Source organism: Calonectris borealis, chromosome 2 (assembly GCF_964195595.1).
Source record: "Calonectris borealis chromosome 2, bCalBor7.hap1.2, whole genome shotgun sequence".
Lineage (NCBI taxonomy): Eukaryota > Metazoa > Chordata > Aves > Procellariiformes > Procellariidae > Calonectris > Calonectris borealis.
This window is the reverse complement of record NC_134313.1, coordinates 80,386,027-80,401,847: the sequence shown is the minus strand read 5'-3', so window position 1 is coordinate 80,401,847 and position 15,821 is coordinate 80,386,027. Positions and strand designations below refer to the sequence as shown.

At 39.0% G+C, this 15,821-nt stretch overlaps 1 protein-coding gene across 2 annotated transcripts in view; it reads left to right on the top strand.

The window, feature by feature from the left end:
• SEMA5A (semaphorin 5A) overlaps window positions 1–15,821 on the top strand; it is a 352,567-nt gene that overhangs the window by 249,549 nt on the left and 87,197 nt on the right. For both annotated transcript variants that reach the window (XM_075142440.1, XM_075142441.1), the window contains one exon: window positions 10,213–10,330. In XM_075142440.1, the coding sequence (XP_074998541.1) occupies window positions 10,213–10,330 (118 nt within the window). The remainder of the gene's footprint in view (window positions 1–10,212; window positions 10,331–15,821) is intronic.

The window sequence follows — 15,821 nt, the reverse complement described above, 5'->3', positions numbered from 1 at the left end:
GGTGTCTTCATGCTCCAGGAGGAAACCGCAGAGCAGTTACCTTAGTTCTGCTCTCCCTGGGGAAGATCCTTAAGATTTGACCAGGTTATTATCACCTGGGTATTGTAATTCACACATGTTTATCAAACTTTTACGGAAGACCATCAACATTATTCACTGTAGCTATTATTTTCACTAAGAATTCTCGAACTCTCTGTACTTCTTCGGCGTTGAATAGGCCAAGCATAAAGCACAACTGACTTTTGTATACCCGCTAATTAACTGTAATGCGAGATAAATAGAATGATTATCATGAGAAGATAACTATTAAATTCCCTAAAGTTGCAGTGTTTGCTATTTACTTTGAAGGCCCTAAGCATCTGTAATAAGGAGTAAGATCTATAAAGACTCCATCCCCTGAAACAAAGAACCAGTCGGCTTTCTTTTATTGGCAGCTGTAGCCTTCAAAAGGAACCTTGGATGGCAGTGATTTCTCTGAGGCAAATTTGTCGATGTAATAATTAGTACTGGAGTTTTCAGTGCATCAGTAATGAAAGTAGGGTTAATGAAAGGTTGTATCAGCCCAATGTTCTGCAAAATCTTACCAAGCAAGGGTCAAGAATTGGTATTTCTGATGGAAGATAGGTTTCACACACTTACAAGGCTTGAAAACTAATCTTACTATGATGTTATGTCTAAGTAATAGTGCCATCTGCTAAAAGCTGAAGTCACTACAAATAGTGACTTCTCTGGTGTTAAAAAACAACTTTCGGAAATTTTTGAGTGTTGTTTTTTACATTATATGCTTAAAATATTATTGGATCACAAGATTGTTTTGCTAAGTAATGTTATCATAGCTATTCTACTGTAACCCTGACTTTTCTGTCTTTGTACTCCATCATTTCTATTTTGGCTTCGTTGTTAACCAGATACGCAATCTGTACATATACAAAAGATGACTGTAGCAGCACAGTAATAAGAGGGGTACTGGATTAACTAACAGAAGAAAACAATTATTGCAAATTTGGTTGTGCTTTATTTCATTCCTAGAACTTATTGGATTAAGTATTTCAACCACTGTTGCATTCCTTTATTTTTCCTTGGCTATAGACGTTGCTTCCTCAGAAGTACTCTCGCACTTAGTTAGAAAACAAACCTGTTTTCCTGGGAAGAAAACACTGTGGCTATCATTACATAGCAGAATAATGATTCCTGTATACTAATATTATACAAGTTAACAACCAATAATGTGGTCTAAACTATTACTAGATGCTAATGTGTCCAGAAGGGCTTGCCAACACATGGAATTGAAATTGCTGTTTTGAAATAATCGTTCCAGACTAGTTATTTTTGGATATCCAGGTGGATTTCCTTATATCAAAATATGCAAGCATTACTCCAGTTTAAATTGGAGAAACACACTGCTACATGAGAATGTAGAGGCCTAATCTGAATTAGTAATTCCAGAGTAATATTCCAGAATCAGAATCTTCATGAATTTCCCAAACTAGGATAAACCGTAATCCTGGGGGCAAGACTAGATTATAAGCACATTTTAAAAATGTGAAGTCTTTTTTTAGATATTAGATACACTGCAAAATTATCTTCAATTGGTATGAACTTATGAGAACACTAGTAAAGTCAGCAAAACTATGAAATAGAATCATAGAATCATTAAGGTTGGAAAAAGCCTCTAAGATCATCGAATCCAACCATCAACCTAACACCACCATGCCCACTACACCATGTCCCTAAGCGCCTCATCTATACGTCTTTTAAATACTTCCAGGGATGGTGACTCAACCACTTCCCTGGGCAGCCTGTTCCAAGGCTTAACCACTCTTTCAGTAAAGAAATTTTTCCTAATGTCCAATCTAAACCTCCCTTGGCGCAACTTGAGGCCATTTCCTCTCGTCCTATCGCTAGTTACTTGGGAGAAGAGACCAACACCCACCTCGCTACAACCTCCTTTCAGGTAGTTGGAGAGGGCGATGAGGTCTCCCCTCAGCCTCCTCTTCTCCAAACTAAACAGTCCCAGTTCCCTCAGCCGCTCCTCATAAGACTTGTGCTCCAGACCCTTCACCAGCTTTGTTGCCCTTCTCTGGACATGCTCCAGCACCTCCATGTCCTTCTTGTAGTGAGGGGCCCAAAACTGAACACAGTATTCGAGGTGCGGCCTCACCAGTGCCGAGTACAGGGGCACGATCACCTCCCTGCTCCTGCTGGCCACACTATTTCTGTTACAGGCCAGGATGCCGTTGGCCTTCTTGGCCACCTGGGCACACTGCCGGCTCATGTTCGGCCGACTGTCGACCAGCACCCCCAGGTCCTTTTCCTCTGGGCAGCTTTCCAGCCACTCTTCCCCAAGCCTGTAGCGTTGCCTGGGGTTGTTGTGGCCGAAGTGCAGGACCCGGCACTTGGCCTTGTTGAACCTCATACAGTTGGCCTCAGCCCATCGATCCAGCCTGTCCAGGTCCCTCTGCAGAGCCTTCCTACCCTCCAGCAGATCAACACTCCCGCCCAACTTGGTGTCGTCTGCAAACTTACTGAGGGAGCACTCGATCCCCTCATCCAGATCATTGATAAAGATATTGAACAGGACCGGCCCCAGTACTGAGCCCTGGGGAACACCGCTCGTGACCGGCCGCCAACTGGATTTAACTCCGTTCACCACAACTCTCTGGGCTCGGCCGTCCAGCCAGTTTTTTACCCAGCGAAGAGTGTACCTGTCTAGGCCGTGAGCCGCCAGCTTCTCTAGGAGAATGCTGTGGGAGACAGTGTCAAAGGCTTAACTGAAGTCCAGGTAGACCACATCCACAGCCTTTCCCTCATCCACGAGGTGGGTCACCTGGTCATAGAAAGAGATCAGGTTGGTCAAGCAGGACCTGCCTTCCATGAACCCGTGCTGGCTGGGTCTGATCCCCTGGTTGTCCCGCACATGGCTTGTGAGCACCCTCAAGACAAACTGCTCCATAATCTTCCCCGGCACCGAGGTCAGGCTGACCGGCCTGTAGTTCCCCGGATCCTCCTTCCGGCCCTTCTCGTAGATGGGCGTCACATTGGCAAGCCTCCAGTTGTCCTGGACCTCTCCTTTTAACCAGGACTGCTGGAGAGTGGCTTGGCAAGCTCCTCCGCCAGCTCCCTCAGTACCCTCAGGTGGATCCCATCCGGCCCCATAGACTTGTGAGCATCCAGGTGGCGTAGCAGGTCATTAACTGCTTCCTCTTGGATTATGGGGGGTTTATTCTGCTCGCCGTCCCTGTCTTCCAGCTCAGTTGAAACACAGTTGAAAGTCTTCCTCACTCAAAAGAAATAGAATATTAGTCCCATACTGGGGAGGGGAATCAACTGAAGCTCTACAGATCTGAGGTTGACCTATATTTCTTTCTTTCTTTCTCTGTGAGGACCAAGGTTTTTCCAGAAACTTTCTTTGTCTATGTGGCCCACAAAATGCATCAGAGACAAACATTTACATTTTGCTGCACCTGAAATACTTAGTCACAACTCTTTAAAGTGTGCAATCTATTCATGTATGTATTGTATTGTAAACAAACTTTTTTGGCAAACAAGAAGGAATTTTGATAAGCAGGTAGAATTTTACAGCCTGCTCCCAATGTATTTAGTGCAGTACCCTATGAGGACAAAGGAAAATGTCTTTTTCTTTTAATTTGCAAAGTTGTAAGAAAACCAGATGGACTTGACTACATATTTGCATTTCAGATTTTATTAGTAGGATATTGTTTTAAACAAAGAAGTCATCTAAGAAATAAAAATTTAAAACAGGCATGTGGTTTTCATATGTCATGATGTAATTCATTTCTTTGCTTTAAAAAATACCAAAAGGTTGAGGAATTTTAAGTTCAGTGTAGTTACTGTTAAGTTTTTCTTGAAAATCACTTGACATATTTAAAGCAACCCACTTTCCAAGAGATCATTTCACCAGTCATTTGATACTTGGCAAGTGTATTCTCTGGAAACAGAAGTTAAAGGCACTGGATGGTTTAAAAACAAGCAAATAAACAAACAAAGGCAAATATGGAAGGTTTTTTATTGTAAAATAATTTAACATATCAGATACTGGACTGCTGTGTAGTCAGGCCAGCACATATCCTATGCATCTCAATTTACAGTGCTCTGCGTTACACACCAGTTGTTTTCTCATGAGAATTATTTGCAGCTCTCTTAATATTCTATAATCTTTTTGTGGGCATTTTCATTTATTTGAAGTTTTACAGGAAATTAACATCCGAGTTTGGAGTCCACTATTGACCTGAATGTATTAAGAGAGAGAGAATTCTTGATGCAGTAGAATGAACTGTGGGCAGAATTCCAGGACGGGAGTTTGGATGCTCCCATTCTACGAGCCCAAACTGAGTGGCTTTAAAGGCCATCTGGTCCTCATAATACGTTGTCAGGCCAGTGGAGGTATCTACAGTTACTTCTGGAATGAGAGGTAACGGTGCCCTCAAAATGTTGAGATACCTGCTATCTGGTTAGTACTTTTAAGGAGTCAAGTTGTACATCTTAAATTTGGGCCTGCTCTCTTTAGAATTGACTCATATTCTAGTGTAAAGTTAACCTCAACATTTAAATTCAAAAGAACCTAGATTACAGTTGACTAAAAGGATATGGGAGTTGTGTACTCTGTTTATATTTATACCTGCTAAAGACGTGCAGGTCTTTTAAAGACATGGGGATGCCACGTGGAAGCAAATGTGTCTAGCCTGGGCAATCACTGTTACTGCTGTTCTGATCTAGGAACACATCAACTTGTGGGAAAATGCCGAAATCTGTTGCTCTTGGGTTTCCTTGCTGTGTAGGTAGCTCAGATTTTCAGAGCCTATTTGCCAACCACAGATTTGCAGTCTCTGTTTTCAGCCCATTAAAAGGGCTCTGAAAACCCTAGCTGCACCTGGTGGTGCCAGCATTTCCAGGCTCCTACCCCCTAATCAGAGGGCTGGTAGCTTTGTCTTGGCTGATTGACATGGATGGAGACCTCAGATGTTATTTCTTTACAATGAATGGCAAGCCTATCTTCTCTTTTAGAGAGCATGCCAATTTTACTAAAAAAATTATACATAAATTCCTGATTCTGGATTTGAAGGGAGGAGCTTGTAAATTTAAGGCTAGTATTGTCAGTGCATGCTGCAAGATTGAATCATACCTAGATGGATTTTGGTTGCCTTATAGAAATTCAGGTATGAGGAAGCAATAGTAGTCCACACAGAGTAGCTGAGATGACTAAAGGATTTGATTTTTCTTAACGGTACAGGCAAGGGTTAAGCAGGATTCTGAATATTTGACACACATCTGAGTTTGAGCTCCTAGGACTTTATAAATTGTGTGCCTACCATTTATGTTCTTCTGGATCATTCATCTATATCTTTAGATCCCTGTTCTTCACTGCACTTATCTATATGTACACACCTATATATGTCTACAAAACCAGTAGTGATGAAAACACCAAAAGGTACCTGTGTACGGAAGTCCGGTATCAGATTTGTGTATTCATTCAGAGGTAGATAACACAGTGCATTTGGAACATGAGACAGGCTTTTATCTTCAGTTGTCTCTTCAAATTCGCAGTGAGGAATCTGGCTTCTGTGAAGTAAGATGGTGACCCCAGTTCAGTTCCTGGTACACAAAGTGTCCAGATCACAGTTGACAGTAACTAGAACTAGGTAGGCATGGCTATCTCAGTAGAAACAATTTGAAAGGGTCAGGAGACTCAAATATCCTCTGTTATTCAAAATGCTGTCTATAGGTAAAGACAGAAAAATGTTTCATTGAACAGTCTCAGAAGATGCACCTCTTATTTTTATACATTCTCTGAATAAAATGTTACAGCTCAAGAGGATATCTGATTAGCACTTACCACATGTATTGATATGGGAATATATTGTTCCCCTGAAAGGAGATTTAAAAATCTCTTTGAAATCAATGGTATCAGGATATAGCTTTTAATCTTAAGGTTTTTTTTGTTCTTTGGAGCACACATAATAAATTCTTTTTAGTCTAAAATTGTATGGGGTTTTTTATATATTTTGCTCTGAATGGTGTTCATTTCTGCCTCATTTTCTGTCTGAATAAATAATCTCAAATGTAACTGAAGTAGAGCAGTTTTGCTAGCCTGCTTGGTGATAATTACAAAGCTGAAGAAAATGACCTGCTATTGCTGGCTTGCTTTAGAGTGGGGTGACTTGTGGTTCTGTTACTAGTCAGTCAAAATCCATTAAGTGTTGCATGACTGTCAGTAGGCATACCGAACCACCGCAGCCAAATGAATGCCTTGCAGGAGAGACACTCAACTACCTATCATTTACGTTTGGTAAAAAATGTGAAATGACAACAATGTAGAGGAAAATTAGAATCAATCAGTAGAAGCCAAAAGCTGTTTAATGTTTTTGTAGAGAGTGCTGACTCGACAGGGTAAGTGGCATCAAGAGTCTTAGAATGAACCAATTCACTTTTATTCCTGAATTTCCTTCCTGCACAGAATTGCTAGTTTTAGCAGTGCTGGGACAAATCAGGTGAAGTCTTAGAGATGTGGGCTGGTGCCTACTCGAATTGACAGACAAAACATTCATTTTAATCTCTGGTGGAATTGAGATGTAAGGTAGACTTCCAGAGACAAGATGGCTAATATATTATCCAGCTCTGCTACTTCCAGTGTCACTATCTGAAAAGGGCCCTGTCAACTGAAAGACGTAATACTAATTTCAAATTTATCTAATTTTTCAACAGTAGCATCTAAAATGGCTTTAATTTAGACAGAGATTTAGGAGGAGAAAGGGATAAAGATGGGTAGGGGTATCTAATTTTCGACTTTCCTTACTTACAATTTGACAGCCATTTTTTACAATTTCTTGTGTTATTTCATGTATACACTGAAGCTGTTCCTCTGCTACTGTCTCTTGGGAGAGACATTCATTAAAAAAGTGTTAAAACAATGTAAAATTTTCATTGATGGAGGACAGTAAGGACACATAATTGCGAGTTAATAATAGTCCCTTTAAATTTCACACTTCAGATAGAGGTTCTGATATTTTCATACTTAGAAACTTTATTCTATCCTCATTTTCTATCTGTAAGCTTATTTTGTTATCTGTTTCTTTTCTTTTTTTATCTAGGCATAGCAGATCAAAATAATTAGCTGCTGTTATTCACACATTAAATTATCCCTCAAAGGAAAGAAAATGGTTTCAAAAGGTGACATAATTAAGCAAATGCAGATAAAAATTTACCCACATATTACATTTCTTATTTCTTTCATTTAAAAGAAATATTTTCAGAGATATTGGTGATCTAAGCAAGTGATCTAAAAGAAATAAAGAAGAAAATCCTCTGAGATGTGAGGCAGGGAGGAGAACAGAAAAGGACTGTCGTGCCAATACCTGAGAACAGGGCAGCTATTTAAGCCAGGTCCTGCCTCATTTCATGAATATATCTGGCATGGTGAACTGAAATGCCAGAAGGAGGGTGATGATGCTTAACTACATTTTTGTGGTATGATTTTTCTGTCTGAATTTAGATTTCAAAAATTAAACTTTTAACAGGATGAGTCTTAGATATAATAATGACTGGGACAATCAATTAGAACACTATAAAAACAAAAAAAAGGCAAAACTAGAGTTTCTTGTGTGAGGAGTACTTCTTGGACAAAATTTCCTGTTGCTTTGTTTGGAATAATTCATATGTTTCCAGGATTAATTTATTTATTGTAGTGGAAAGAAAAAAAAAATTATTGAAGACTGTTAATGCCTCTCATTTGTTGAGGAAGTTCTTCGCACTTAGCCCGTTGTCATCTGCATGAGGTTAGCTGAGTTATTAACTACTTAAAATCATAGTTTTCATGTGCTCAGTGGACCTTCTTAACGAAATTCTGAAAAGATTCACCTCATTTTATCTTGCTACCGTGCTCTCCAAACCTGTTCACTTACTGAAACAACCAAGTTTGATGTTCACAGAGTGATTGAACAAGGACTTCTCAGCATTTTTTTAACTTTATTTCTTCCGTGAAATTACGATCTGTTCTGATACCAGGAAGAACGGTCGAAATATGCTTTTAGTGGCCTACTTACAACTTCTAAGTGACTTGTAATGAAAGGTGCAAGCCATTTTGGTTTGCCTGAGTGGAAAGTAATGCGAAAACAAAAGCAAAAGAGGAAATGGGGTCTAAGAGCAGAGTGGGAGAAGGATCAGCTTACTCCCAGGAAAAAGGGAGTGTGGTTCTAAGTGAAAGGATACTGACTTTTAAAATATTTTATTTTCTAATAAAAAGTGTCTAAAGCATAATAGCTGCATTTAATAATATTAACACTTAACATAAAGGTTAGTGAAGTTGGAAAAGTGAGCCCTTCTACTTTGAGAAATAGCACAGCTAAAGTTGCCAATTATGCATTTTGTCAGCCTTTAACTTTTTTTTGTATTCTTTTTTCATAAGACCTGTGCTTTATCAGAGATACTCTGAAGGAGATCACTGAACATCTTGTCTTGCAAACACTGGAAGGCCAAAACACTTAAAACTTTCCATAATTTGCATTAATTCTCCTCCTCTCTTTCTAGATAGTTAAATAGAAACATGTGCAGCCTGAGTTACAAAAATGCTAAGTGCTCACAGCTGCAAAAGCCATCAGTGGGAACTCTCTTCTGAACACTGAATCCCCTAAACCAAAAGCTTTATCTTTAACTGACAGCCTAATTAGGGGTACCTAGGGAGTTTTGGCTGTTATGTCTCTTACTCTGTGCCCATTTTGCAGATGGCAACTATCCTCCCACATAGTACTGGCAATCCACGTTGCCAAGTGTACTGTAGAAACTAATTTGAAATTTATAAGCACTAAGAATCCTCTGTGATGGTATTATGGAATAGCATACTAGGGAATTAGTAAGTCTGCGTTTTGTCTGATGTTAGTGTGGAACTACATGAGGAATGACAGAGATAAATGGAAATACGAATAAAACATATTCCTCCAAGGAAGGAGACTCCAGAACCTCTCTGGGCAACCTGTGCCAGTGCTAAGTCACCCTCACAGTGAAAGAAGTGTTTCCTGATGTTCGGATGGAACCTCCTGTGTTTCGGTTTGCGCCCATTGCCTCCTGTTCTGTCCCTGGGCACAACTGAAAAGAGCCTGGCTCCCCCTTCTTTGCACCCTCCCTTCAGGTATTCGTACATATTGATGAGATCCCCTCTGAACCTTCTCTTCTCCAGACTGAACAGTCCCAGCTCTCTCAACCTCTCCTCAAAGCAGAGATGCTCCAGTCTCTTAATCATCTTTGTGGCCCTTCACAGATGTGATGTGAACAGACAATTAAAAAGAGAATGATAATGCCCATGGATTTGAGTTGAACAAGAATGATCAGTCTAGCATTTTTTATACTCTAGACAAAATGTTTGAATTTATTAATTTTTATGTGTAATTTATAGGTATTTTTACAAGTGTTAAAACAATTGTATTATGCTTCACTATGGTGGGACTTCCACCTACTTTCTTACATATCTTTAGCTGTGAAGCTGCAGAGCTATTGCCTTGACTGTTAATGCTTGACCTACCGGTAGCAAGAGAAAGCTGCCATTTAGTAGAGAAAAGAACTTCTAGTTTTGTACAGTGGGTCTTTCAGAGTCTATAGGAAGCTGGACTACCATCCTTTTCTCTAACCTTCTTTTTTCCTCCTCACGTGCCACTGGGAGGGAATGTCTAGGGCAGCATGTGATGTGTGAGAGGCGTGATGGCAGCCACCCTTTGAACTTATTTCCAGGGATTCTATAGCAGTGCAGAAAACAAATCAGAGGGTTTTCTAACTATTTTTCAGAGAGTAGACATTGTCATCTGATTTCTGACAAAGATGATAACTATAATTCCAAAACTGATAGAAAAGACTAAGAACTGTAAATCCTGAAATCTTCTTTACTTGGAGCAAACAACATATGCTTTTTAGGAATTGCTGTAATTCTTTAGTAATTAAGTACAATAATCAGTCTTGACGACATACCGTGCATGTGGCCAGAAATTCATCTATGTACTTAAAATAAATCCTAGCTTTGTGTAGGCATTCAAATTCATTTTTCTTCTGTTTTGTCATTTCATCTGTGCCGTACCACAACAGGGATCAATTTCAGTATCTGTTTTAGGCCTATGAAATATGAAGAGGTGCCACATAGTTATTTAGAGATCTTTGGCTGGTACAGACGAAGATAAACGTTCATGTTTTCTGATTGGTGTTCATTCACAGTGCATGCATTGGATCCCAAGACCCTTATTGTGGCTGGGACATGGTGATGAAGAAGTGCACAACGCTGGAAGAAAGTCTGAGCATGAGTCAATGGGAGCAAAGCATTACTGTGTGTCCAGTAAGTCCAAATACATTCATTTATCTCTTAAAACTTTTGATTCCATGTGAATTTCATGAAAATGAGCTGGCATAGATTTTTCAAGCTCAGAAAACTCTATTTAATGCTATTTTCCTCAGACCATCTCCTCAGATTTTAATAGGATATTTAGTTTGTTTTCTATGTCTTATCAAACTACTTATATAATATAATCAAATTATTTATAGTGCTTTCAAAGGGTAGTCGTTTTTTACCTGTAATGTCTGTGTTCCCACTGTGAAAGCAAATATTTACTAGGATTAGAGATATTGACATGTTTTTCTCTGCAGGATTTTTCTCCATTTTGTACTTTGAAAAAATTTAATCGCTAGTGGTATAATCTTTTCTTTTAGGATCATTATTGCTAATATAAAAGGCCATATAACATCTTTCAAAGTCCATGAATTGCAAGGGTGTATTGTATGAGTTAAATCTCACTCACATAAATTACAGGAGTGATAATTATAATAAACTGAGTGTTAATATTTAGAGTGGCTTAACACTTTCTTTAAAAATTATTTTGAATAAATTTAATATAATAAAAAACAAACAACAAAATTGATTTATATCCCTCCTTTTTAATGTGGTTCCACTGTTGTTTTAATATTGATTCTTTTCCTTCACTCCAAAGAGCACAAAAAGAGGTTTGAGAAGGATCTTCCATGTGCTACTAAGCTCTTTCCTTTGGAGACTCATGCTGCTTTGTCTTTGCCTTCTGCCCATGAAGAGGGAGCCTTTCCAACTCAATTCTGCTTTCATTGCTAATAAGGACTTCTTGAACTTGTCCGCACTCGCCACTGGAGCACATGCATCTATGAATTTATGCTTATATGACATCCATGTTCTATTCTCCATGTGTTTAACAAGCTCCTTTTAACTTCTTACTGACACTCCTCTTTCTTAAGCTGGGCTTTGTTTAGTGAATTAGAGATGAGCAAAATTAGTATAAAGTTCTTCCAGCTCTCACTTTTGATCTCTAAATGTGTTGCAGCAGCCTCATAGATACAAATCACTACACTGATTCTGAGGTCCTTGAGAACTAGCTCCTGTGTTCTGACTGTCTGTGTTTGACATTAAATAGTAGTTGTGTTAAACAATATCTTGTCCTGTCCTTTGCATCCATGCTCTCACATAATGGCCTAATAAAAAAGGCTCGCATTGGATTAATCTGCATTAGCATTTTAGCTCAAATCAGGAGCAACTTTGGGGCAAATACTCTGATTTTTCCCATCTACTATTCTTTGGTTCACATCACAAAGCAGTCTTGAAGCATACAAGCCACATTACTTTCAGATGAAATTAAACCAAAAATGTGCTCCAGTGCATTTGATCCTGTCCTGGTTTCGGCTGGGATAGGGTTAAATTTCTTCCTAGTGCTGTGTTTTGGATTTAGTATGAGAAGAATGTTGATAACACACTGATGTTTTAGTTGTTGCTAAGTACCCTCCTAATCAAGGACAGCTCTCATGCCCTCCCAACTGAGCTAGGTACACAAGATGGGAGGGAACATAGTCAGGACAGCCAGCCCACCTGGCCAACAGGGTATTCCATACCATGTGACATCATGCTCAGTATATGAATGATAGGCGTGTTCCAGGAAGTAGGGATGGCTACTTGGTTATTGGTCAGCACGGGTGGTGAGCAATTGCATTGTGCATCACTCATTTGGTATATTCTATCTTTATTATTGTTTTCCCTTTTCTGTTCTATTAAACTGTCTTTATCTCAACCCACGAGTTTTTCTCACTCTTACCCTTCCAATTCTCTCCCCGTCCCACTGGGGGGGGAGGGGGAGGAGGGAGTGAGCGGCTGCGTGGTGTTTGGCTGCCTGCCAGGTTAAACCACGACAGATCCATGGCTAAAGCAAGTCCAAAGTAAAGCCCACAAAATACGTATCGTGTATGTGTCAAGTCTTCAACACCAACTGTTTTATTTTCCAGATTTGCAGTTTATGTGAGTACGACTTGCTAACATAGACATAGCCATTGCCTCACAGAAAGTCTGGATTCAGTCACTAGTGCAGTCCTTGTCTCCCTGATTGGCAAGTAACTAGATGCACTGTACAAGTATATTAATTTCCAAGTATATAGAGTGTATCATATCTCCCTGCGGTAATCCCACAGGCTAAATGTGGTTATGTGGAGGGTTTGCTGGTGGCCTAGTTGGGTTTCTGTTTTAGGAAGGATAACTGGAATGGGTTGGTTGGTTGATACTTGCATGAACAGTCTGCCTACTGCTTAGTCTTTGAATTCTGGCATTAGCCCTTATTTTCTTCGTAGATACAAAACATGAGGCCAAGAGGGGGTGGACAGGGGGGAGGAATGGTTTAGAAAGCAGAATTCAATTCTGTTCCATTCAACTGGAAAAATAATTATATATGACAGTTGCGTAGGATCTGACAGTCTAGTCAAAGCAGGGGAGCACCAAAGGATTGCTCAGAAATTCATCCACAGCTGTGAGACTTATTCTGCATATCAGAGACGAAAAGATTTAGCAAGCCTCCAAAGGAGTTTTGGAGTTGAGCAGATTGGGATTGCATAACATAAGGAAAATTTTAGAATTAACTGTATAAATTGAAAAGCATGGGTTTACCACTTTACTGTCTTAAACTCCTGAACTCTAAGTAACACTTTATTGAGCAAATTTGAAAACTTCATAGAAAATTTCCTTTAAAATAACACTGTATTCTGGCAAACTGCAATCGATTACAATTTTGCTTAGTGAGGCTTTCAAATATTTGTTTTTATAGCATTTTTATGTGCTGTATTCACAGAATATATAAAACAAGATGTAATGAATTTTATTTTGTAGGCAACTGAGCTATGTGCATCCTTGACATTTGCTATATACAGATAATGTTGCAGGCAGAACATAACAGAATCTTAGAAACCTTCTACCCTTCCTCTTTTGGTTCCATTTGGTTCCAATATCTTAATTGTTAATAAAACTACACTGATCTTTTTAACACTATAGAAAATTTGTCAGATTAATGCATGACCAGTTTCTTCTAAACTCGGATCAGAGAGAGAGGCCTGTTTATACATTAGTTTAGCCCAAAATTACAAGTGTGACCAGTTGCACTTGAGAAATTATTTCCTAGGGAATTATTCATATATCTGAATATTTATTGGCATGTCATGGTAGAGCAGGGAAGGCGCTAGGAGAGGTAGCTGAGCACCTGTGTTACCGTCTCTCTGAACTTTGAAAAATGTGATTAATTTGTGAAAAATGTGGTTATTTTGGTTATCTTGCTTTGATTTAATTCTCAAGTTGTTTTTTTAGGTTATTGCTTCAGTTGGCACGACTACACCAATTGTGCATGAATGTAGATAGTGATTCATGCTATGGCACATATATCTACTTTGAGCTTCTTCCAGTTGGTCAGATATCCCTATTATTCATCGAATATTTTTTATAGTAATGAAGGTTCATTGTTTTGCCAAAATATTTTCCAGTGGGACCACTTGCAATCCATCACTTAAAAATACACTGTCTGACATTATCAAAAAGCTTTTACAAGGAAAGTAAAAATAGTTTTTAAAAAAGTTGTTGGTTTTTTTACATAAGTATGCAGCATGAAATGGCTTTATTTTTACAGCTGTAGCAAACATTGCACCCAGGGAAAAGTATAGTATGGGATCTTACCTGAATTCATTAGCAGCATCAGGAAAAACTCCAGAGCCACTGAATTCTACACAGAGTAATCTCAAACCAAAGAGCTCGTGGCAGATTTAAGGACTGGGTTCACTGAAGATGTGACCTCGACTCAGAGTGCAGAGCCACAAACCAGGAAGACAAGGTGGGTGCAGAGAGGCTCAAGACAAAGAAGATCGGCATTTGGAGGACATTAGAAGGAAGAAGGGACTAGAGGTATCTGCAGAAGGGAAAGGGTGACAAAACCAGGGTGGTAGAGAGGGAAAGCAGAGTGTAGCTGGGCCAGGGAAGTACAGCCATATTGTCTGCTTCATTGTGATTTTCCCCCTGAGGCGTGTCAGATGGTGAAAGGTTAATGGGCATAGGTTCTGGTGAGGGCTAAAAAGGTCTCTCATCAGTACATTTTGCTTTCCTATAGTCCTATGATGAAATTGTTTGATATCACTTGTGAAAGGGAGATATTCATAGAGAGACAGAGCAGATGAATCATGGGGAACAGCAGAGACTGCAGTGGGATGATCTGTACAGGAGTAGGGGAAAAAAATCAAAAAAGAGAAACCTGCCATCAGTATGTGCTTCTGAGCTCAAGCTTTCAGCTAAGTTTTATGAATACTTTCCCTGCCACTTGTTATAAATTATGGTAACCATAGACAACTGTAGCTTTAGTTTATAATTGTAAGTGCAATAATAAAGATGTTTTGGTGCAGCATAGAAATAAAAAGCAGTAAAGGCATTTTCACATCTCTGACATTAATTGGATTGGGGACATATCATTGCTAGTTTATGGACTATATATTTGTTAGACCAGCAGTGTAAGAGAGAATGGGTTTACTTATCACTTAACTAGAAGTAAGTATGTCCTGTTGTCTTACGAAAAAACAACAGTGTATACTCTGCACAAGCAAACGTTGGTGAGTCATTTTCAATAAACAGCTGTCAGCAGAATTTTGACATGATGAATTATGGTTATGTCAGTTGTAGCTGGCAGAATATACACATATCTGTTCTGTGGAGAAGCTGTATCTGTGAAAAATAAATCATGCAAAATGTAATTAATAGTGAAATTATGGAACCTTTACCACAGTGGAAGGAATCAGCGAGCAACCAGCGTGGCAGTGGAAACATGTCTTGTACCGTAGTCGAATCTCTTGTATCTTCAAATTATCAATGAAATGTATACTTCCCTCACCACTGTTAAAAGGAAGCAATACTTAAAATAGCAAAGGGAGACACCATTTCAGATCATTCATGACAATCTACAACTGTACTTCCTATTTCAGTATATAAGCAAATGTTAAAGTGTTAAGTTCTTACACATTTGATGTAATATGCATGACTACAACTGATACATATTTATTTTTATCTAAGAGTGAATTTAAATGCTATATTTAGCCTGTACTTGTTAGTACTACTGTTTTGACTGAAAGTGACAGTCAAAAGGCAAATCCTTTAGCATTTAAGTGAAAAAGTGGCCATCATTTCCATTTATGATCACAGATTAGTCAAGATTAACACCTTGCTAACAGAATTAGTAATATGAAAGCCTGTCTTTGTTAAGAGAGGTGAATTCCCCATGTCCAGTCCCATTTTCTTTATAAGTTCCAGTAACCATGGAGGCTGCTGCAATTTCCATTAGCACATTTTGTTTCAACTGGACAGTAAAGATTTCTTATTAACATGTGTTATGGCTGCATGATGGAAACATTCCAGTCAAGATGAGAATGGTCCTACCCTTCCAGCTAAAGGTGTTGAGAATTGACTTCAGCGGGAGCAAACTGTCTCATCATGTAGGGTTAGGTGCTGCTTTTTAAAGATGTTT